This window comes from Balaenoptera acutorostrata, chromosome 13, assembly GCF_949987535.1.
Source record: "Balaenoptera acutorostrata chromosome 13, mBalAcu1.1, whole genome shotgun sequence".
NCBI lineage: Eukaryota > Metazoa > Chordata > Mammalia > Artiodactyla > Balaenopteridae > Balaenoptera > Balaenoptera acutorostrata.
The window spans coordinates 67,264,886-67,272,420 of record NC_080076.1 but is presented as its reverse complement, the minus strand read 5'-3'; the positions used below and the strand labels follow the sequence as shown (position 1 = coordinate 67,272,420).

General features: G+C 59.5%; 1 protein-coding gene across 1 annotated transcript; it reads right to left on the bottom strand.

The window, feature by feature from the left end:
- Positions 1-5,389: 5,389 nt before the first annotated feature.
- MIF (macrophage migration inhibitory factor) lies at positions 5,390-6,233 on the bottom strand. The gene is made up of 3 exons (XM_057526362.1): positions 6,002-6,233; positions 5,656-5,828; positions 5,390-5,573 (listed from the first exon to the last, which is right to left on the bottom strand). Exons 1-3 carry the CDS (start codon positions 6,107-6,109, stop codon positions 5,507-5,509), a joined length of 348 nt encoding a protein of 115 aa, XP_057382345.1. The 5' UTR covers positions 6,110-6,233; the 3' UTR covers positions 5,390-5,506.
- Positions 6,234-7,535: the final 1,302 nt, after the last annotated feature.

Genomic DNA, 7,535 nt, shown 5'->3' with positions numbered 1-7,535 from the left:
TTCACTTCTTTCTGAACAAGAAGGAAATGGGCTTATTTTAGAATCAAGAATATTATCCTCTGAATTATCAGAGAGCAAAAGAGGAGACTTGCTCCCTGAAGAGTTGGGTTCTCCCCGGGAAAATACTGGAAGGTTCTGACAGAGAGTCCACCTGATTTCCCCGCCACATTGCCTTTTTTTTTTTTTTGGCTGTGCTGTGCGGCATGCAGGATCTTAGTTCCCCGACCAGGGGATCGAACCCGTGCCCCCCGCAGTGGGATTGCGGAGTCTTAACCACTGGACCACCAAGGAAGTCCCCACATTGCTTTTTTGACTGGCCAATTTTATCCTCAGGAAGGTCTAGGCTTATGTGTTAAAGTAACAGTTCAGATGGGCATCGCCCCCCCCATCTCCCGCAGAGCTAGTGGTGGGAGGGAAGAAGCTCCTTAAGGAGCAGGGCACTGGCACCAACAAGAGGTCCTAATTCATAAGCTAAGTTGACAGCTTTGGAATTTGAGGCAGCTCCTTTTTACTGCTAGCATCATCGATGTGGCCTGTGAGCACTTCATCCACGCAGTACTCGGGACATCTGAGGCCCTGGGGCCCAAACTGGGAAAACATTTGCAACTCATGGTAAAGGGTTAAATTCTCTGATATATAAAAAGCTCTAAAACAAAAAACAGCCCAGTGGGAAAAATGGACTTGAGGATTTGACTTAGTTTCCAGAAAAGGAAAAGGTAATGGCTATTCACTAGAGGAAAAGACACTCCATCTCGGAAGAAGAGAAATGCAAATTAACACCTTCTGGGGAAAAGCCTTTCCCCACCAGGCAGCCCAAAGTCAAAACAGGTGGGGATGCTCCTGTGCCAGGTGGGTTGGTGCCCTAGACCCCCTTCTAGGAGGGACATCTGGCCATATTAAAACAGCATCGATTTTGACTGACTAATCCTACTTCTAGGAACCTATCCTCCAAATATACCTACACATACATGGACGCCAACAGCGCAGAGCTAAGAGTGGAGGGATGGAAAGAGCCCGAACGTTCTCAATAGGGGCTGGCTAAGTAAGTAACCATGGCTGGTCCCAACAAGGGAATACTGGAGACTCTTCAGGTACTGAGATAGACTTTTAAGTAAAAAAAAAAAAAGTGCAACCTAGTGTAGAATATGCTACCATTTGTGGAAAAAAAAAAAAGTTGGGGGGAGGGGTGGGGGTGTTATATGTGCATAAAATAGCTCTAGAGGGATTTGAGAGAGGGCTGCCTGGTGGAGGAAGGCGGCAGGAGGGAGCTTTCTCTTTGGGGATCCTTGGAATGCTTTGAATTTGAGCCATGTAAATATATTACCTATTAAAATGAGAGCAGAATTAGGAAAAGAAACCAGGTGACAGAGGGGCATGGTGGCAGAGACTTCCCATTTGTAGCTTTGGGATTTGGAGCCCTGTCTGGATGTTTGGGGGGGTAGACTTATGAGAATATCAAGTCCAGACCCCACTGTCCCCAGATGGGGGGCTGAAGCTCCAGGAGTGAGGGGACAGAGCCAATTTCTGAAAACTGACCATTTTTGTCTCTTTTATGTCGGCTTCAAACACAGAAGTGAGGTGTGCTCACTTCACTAGGAGGGGAAATCTGGGCAAACAGCGGCTGGTGGGTTTGCAGTATGGCCGCTCCTCCACCCCCCCCACGTCTTCCAAGCCCATTCTGGAATTCTCCCTGGGAGGCCTGGAGGACTGGAACCTGGCTTTGCACAGCTGGGAAGAAGGGCTGGGTGGCAGGAGGGAGCTTTACAAAAACAAAGTTTTGGGGGCCAGCACTTAGTGCAAAGGGGGCCAAGGAGTCAAGGAAGACATCAGCAGCCCAGAAACACTGGAAACTTCCTAAGCTCTGGGATTGGCTGACCTCCCCAGATAATACCAAGACCTGTGTGCAGGCACGGGCCCGCTGCTCCCTGCTTCAGCTCCCCTGGTGATCCACATTACTCGTGTCCCTGAGGCTGAGCTGTCCTGTCAGCTCCGTGGTTTAGGGAATATGTAGGAAAGACATGTGGTGAATCTCTTCATTTCACAGATGGGGAAAACTGAGGCCCAGAAGGGGAGCCAAGCAGGCTCTCGACCCCAGGGTCCCTAAGATCAGGCTCCCAGGGGAAGCAGGCCCTGAGGCAGGGGTCTCAGACCAGGGGACAGGGCAGTGGGGCAAGCCTGCAGAGGACAAGGTGGGAGGCCTGGGGGGGAGCCTACGCTGCCCAGCTCTCCAGAATGGACAAGCCCCAAGTGGCCTCCGGGCCACCGGCGCAAAGATCACAGAGCCGGGTGCAGCCACCCAGAGGGTGCTGGGGGACACAGGACCCAGGAGCAGCTCACAGGGCCTGGGCTGAAGCAGAGGGGACTTGGCATTGTGCAGCACTGGGTGGCCTCAGGGAAGGCTTCCTAGAAGGGTGCAGTGTGGGGCTCCCAGTGGGCTGGTGGGGGAAAGGCATTCGATGCAGAAGGAATGGCACCGGCAAGGGAGGTGCCGGGCTGCAAACCGGGGCTGAAGGCGCTGGTTGCCCCAGAAGCCAGGGGTCTTTGCTGGCAGGTGACGCGGTACCACTGGGGCAATGGTGGAGAGCGGGTGGCAGTCTGTGCCTCCACCCCCGTCTGTCCCACATCTCAGTTCGAGCTGTTATTTGGAAATGAGTTTCTGCTGCTGTTTTGAAGGCTGACGACACACCCCTGTGGGCCTTGGGGCAGTTGGTGGCGTCAGGGGAAGGGACAGGCTGCTTGGTGGGCAGCGGAGCCCATGCTTCAGAGGAAATGGAGCTGGCCGGGTGCAGGGCGGGGGGTGGGGGAGGACTGGGGCTGGGGACAGATGTCTTGAGAGGGAGGTGCAGCAGCTGCTCTCCTCGGCATGCAGGGACGATTACTAGCTCCAGGGGGCTTGGGAGCATGGTGGGCAGGGTTAAGAATGTGGGACCCTGATCCACAGATGCCCCCTTTTTCCTATCCAAGGAGCCACTGCTGTGTGACACCCCAGCTGACCAGAACCTCTGGCGCTCCCTGATTCATGGGGGCAGCGAGCTGTGCTCTGCCCTCCGGAGCCCCTCCATCCTCCCCAACACAGCAGGCGCCCAGCCTCCTTGGCCCTCAGAGACCCCTGCAGCTGGGGAGACCCCCATGGCTCATGTGAGGCCACAAGGTGAAAGTCCTAGCTGGGGGCAATGGGAGGGAATGTGAGGTCGGACCCTGGGAGGTGGTGACCTGGTGTTGACACACCCCGGGAACTGGGATGGTGTCCTCACCTGTGAAATGAAGGAGTCGGATGAGATGCTCACAGACACCTAGGCCCCTGCTCTCACGACCTCGTGTGGTGCATCAAGGTGAAGGCCAAGAGCAGGGGGAAGAAGCTGTGTGCTGGGAACTTGGGGGTTGGGGGGCACACAGCTGGGGAGCTGAGGGGATGTGACAAAGGCCAGGCCGAGGCAGGAGCCTGTCACAGGGCAGGTGCTCATACCCAAGAGGGAGGCCCCAGGCCACGAGCCAGGCTGAGGGATGTTTGGCTGCAGCTGGAGCCATGCCACCCCCCACCCCCCACCCCCTCCCCCAGCACGGAGACTGGCTCCAGTCCCCTCACTGAGGACAGAATGAGACTGAGGTGAGCTGGAAGACCTCCGTGGAAGAGGAGCGTCCCCTCCGAAAGATGGGCCACACCCTCCAGACTCCCTTGAACGGATTCTCCTCCTTTCAAAGGTCACGACTGTCCCCACTGTCCTGGAAGTAAATCCTCAATATCCAGGGAGCTGACTGGGGGCTGAGGGTGGAGAGTGCCCCCTGGACCTGGACTGAAGGAGAGCAGCCCTCAGGCATCTGAATGAGGAAGCTGGCAGTGGCAGACTGCCCCAGAGGTGTGGGGTGGGGGGTGGATCCAAGTGGAAAGTGCCAAGGGACTGGGCTAGGCAGCCCTGGGGCCTGGGCTGTTCTGAAGTTACCATAATCAGAGGGCAAGTGTGACCTGCTACAAGCCTGGGATGGGCACCCGAAGCTTCCTGCCCCTGCCTGCTGGGAGTTCACACTGAAGCCACAGTGGGTGCCACATGGGCTGGGCCACTGGCAGCCGTCCCAAGGAAGGAGCCCGTGGCCACCCCAGGCCCCAGCACACATACAAGGTGGCCCTTGTCACTGTGTATCACTCAAAGGTGGGCCTGCTCCTCACTCCCAGCATCAGAAGGGAAGAGCTCCAGAGGCTTGGTCCAGGTAGTAATAACCCTTTTCCCCAGAGCCCCTCAGCTTCCAAAAACAAATTCACTTAAATTCTGTGGATTTTTAAAAAATCACCTCCATCTAGGATGTTCTTGTCTATCTCAGGGGCTGAGGAAGAACAAAGGGTTTCAATGGCTCGGGGCCAGCAGGAATCCAGAGGTGAGGCCCCCAGGAATGGGGTTCATGTGGCCAGAGGAGCCCCTTCTCTGTGCCAGCAGCTGCAATGAACTGGACTTCTCCCCCAGGGTAGGCAGTGCAGAAAGGGTGGAGCTGGCCCTTCACACAAATTCCCAGTGCTCATGGCTGGGCCTCACTTGGAAGGAGTCGCTGCCAGGGCCCATGGAGGCGCTCATGCTGCAGGGCGGTGAAGTGTTCAGCCCAAAGGCGACCGGACCCGAGCAAGCAGCACTTCGTGGCTGGAGGACTGCCTGCTGCCCTATCGCTGCCTCCACGAGGGAGCGAGCCCCTGCACTTGGAGAATGGATCCTAGGCCAGGAGACCCCAGTTACACTGGACCTTGACACTGATTTTGTTTTGACAGGGTACCCTCAGCGCCAGGACCTCCAGAGGCCTAGTGGGGTTAACTAGCCACCTGGAGGCTTTCAGAGCTGCTGCGCCATAAGACCTGAATGGTACCCAAATTACAGGGGATGTTCCCTCAGGGAATTGCTGTGCCTGAGGGGAGCAGAGCCCAGGCCCAGAACTGGGGTGAACAGGGCAACATAACCAGGAACTCCACCTCCTGGGCACCTTCCCTCCTACCAGACCCAAAAGCCGTTGCAAAGTTCCAGAACAACGGGATTTCCCAAGTCAACACACTGAGGCAGCAGCCTATCGAAAAGTGACCCTGGACGGAGTGGGGAAGGCTTTCTCTCCCCCCCCCCGCCCCCACTCAGATTCTGACCCCTCCCCCTTTCCCCGCCAGCCCTAGCCCAAGAGGTAGTCCGGCCTCTGCGGGAGGTGGGGGGTGGGGGACGATCCAAAACGAATTCCCGTAGGATTCCGGGGTCTGCGGCCTCGGGCAGGATGCCAACCACAGCTGGGCCCTCTGCTGAGGGCTGGGGGCGTGGAGAGGCTAGGCTGCAGATTCTGGGGACACCCCTCCCGATCTTGGTTGCCCAGTCACTGACCCAGCCCTGCACCGATTCCTCCGCAAGCCAAGGAAGCCCGAGGCAGCCGCAGTCTCCACACCGTTTATTTCTCCGTCCCGGTAGGTGGGGTCGCTGGGGGCGGGGCGGGCAGAAAACCGCGCTTAGGCTGCGGGCCCGGGGCAGGGGAGTCCGGGGCGCGACACTCAGGCGAAGGTGGAGCCGTTCCAGCCCACGTTAGCCGCGTTCATGTCGTAGTAGTTTATGTAGATCCTGCGGGGGAGGAAGCGGGTCTAAGCCGGCTGCGAGGTGGCCGCCGTGGCCGCGCGCCCCCAGTCCCCCGGCGCCCACGCACCTGTCCGGGCTGATGCGCAGGCGTTCGGCCAGCAGGCCGCACAGCAGCTTGCTGTAGGAACGGTTCTGCGCGCCGCCGATCTTGCCGATGCTGTGCAGGCTGCAGAGCGCGCACGGCTCGCTGGAGCCCCCGAAGGCCATGAGCTGGTCCGGCACCACGTGCACCGCGATGTACTGCGGGGGAGGGGCAGCGGTCAGCGGGCCTCCTGGCCTCGCCGGCCCGGACGCCCCCATCCCTTCCCCTCTCGGAGCCCCATCCCGGAGCCGCCTGCCCCGCCCAAGCCCCATCCCGGAGCCACCTCCCCCGCCCCAGCCCGGGACCGCTTGGCCGGGCCCTCCCCGCAGACCTGCGCCGGCTTGCCCGTGGCCTGCGCCAGCTGCTGGGTGAGCTCGGAGAGGAGCCCGTCCGGCACAGAGGCGCGGGACACGTTGGTGTTCACCAGGAATATCGGCATGACGGCGAAGACAGGGATACAGGAACCAACCGACTCGCGCGGAAACACAGCCGGGAAACCTCTGAGCTACGTGACCGCCGCCCAGCACCCCTCCCAGTGCGGCTGCGGCCCAGCCTCCCGTGACGCCACAGCCGGCGGAGGCCCCGCCCCCGAGGCCGCGGAGCGCTCGCGCCTGGTGACGTCACCGCCTGCGGAGGCCCAGCCCGCCCGGCGGAACTCGGAGCCCATGCAGAGTCGGCCCTTGGCCCTGAGCACCTCCTCAAAGTCGTTCTCCACGCGGCGGCCAGAAATCTGCCTGTCCCTCGTTTGTCAGCCCTTTCATCTAGTCACAGCGACGTCTGTGTGCCGGGAGCAGCAGGGATGCGGCTTTTAGCGGGACAGATGGCCCCTGGCCCTCCATGAGATCACAGCCAGACAAGCAGATGGAGTCCCAGCTCATTCCACTAAGCCCTCCTGTGTCCGCAGTCTCCGCGCGCGTGCGTGTGTGTGTGTGTGTGTGTGTGTGTTGTCTGTGTGTGATGGGGAGGGGTGGTCATTGCTGCAGGTGGGAGGGGGCTGCCACAAGCGAGTCACCATCCAGAGGCCTTCCCTGCACCCCTGCTCTTCAGGGTGGGTGAGGATGCTGGGAGGTGCCCAGGGGAGAGGCAGGGAGTAGGAGGGGTTCCAAAGGCAGTCAGCAACTCCGTCTCAGAGCCCACCCCAAAGCCCCATCCGGTCCCCTGGTCAACCCCTTTGCAGGTCTGGAAACTTGAGCTCCTCAGGGAAGCCCCACCCTAGCCAGGCCCTGTGGGGATGCCCTCTCACAGAGCCCTGGGTGCAGTCTCTCTCTTCCACTGTTGGTCAGCTCAGGGGGCACCTAGTAGGTGCCAAACATACAAGAGACATGGACTAAATGCTGGCTGAATGAATGAAGTTAGCCATGACACGGCAGGAAGAGGACAGGGCCAGGGAGGAGCCGCAGGCCCTGCCATTACTGGGCAGGAGGGCCACCCGACTCCCGCTCCGAGGAGACCCTGGTCAGGGGGCTGTGCTGGGGAGCAGAGCTCTGCAGGCACTCGAGGGGGTTTGGCTCATGCTGGTTTGGCCAAGTCTCAGAGCTCTCCAGGGAGGTCCTGTCCTTGGTCTTTGGCAGGTGTGGTCTGGTTAAGGTGGCACAGCACACACTGGCCTGGACACTGGCCATGTGATAGAGCAAGGCCACCATGCCTGTGGGAGCAGGCAGCCTCAGGCAGGAGGTCACATGGCCCAGCTGTGCAAATACTCTGTAAAATGTGGATCCCTCCAGGTGGGCCCCAGGTCATATCCCTCCCCACTCCCACACCCCAGCAGACTTCCTGTGCCCAGGGCTCTGTTACCACTGATGCACTGATGCACCCCACGCATTGTCTCCAGCCCGGGGCGTTCCTCTGAGCCCCAGCAGCCAACT

Coding starts and splice junctions, on each gene's coding strand:
- MIF (XM_057526362.1), bottom strand. CDS start 6,109: ATGCCGATATTCCTGGTGAACACCAACGTGTCCCGCGCCTCTGTGCCG. Junction 5,829..6,001: donor CCACGGGCAAGCCGGCGCAG/GTCTGCGGGGAG, acceptor CCTCCCCCGCAG/TACATCGCGGTGCACGTGGT. Junction 5,574..5,655: donor CTGCGCATCAGCCCGGACAG/GTGCGTGGGCGC, acceptor CCTCCCCCGCAG/GATCTACATAAACTACTACG.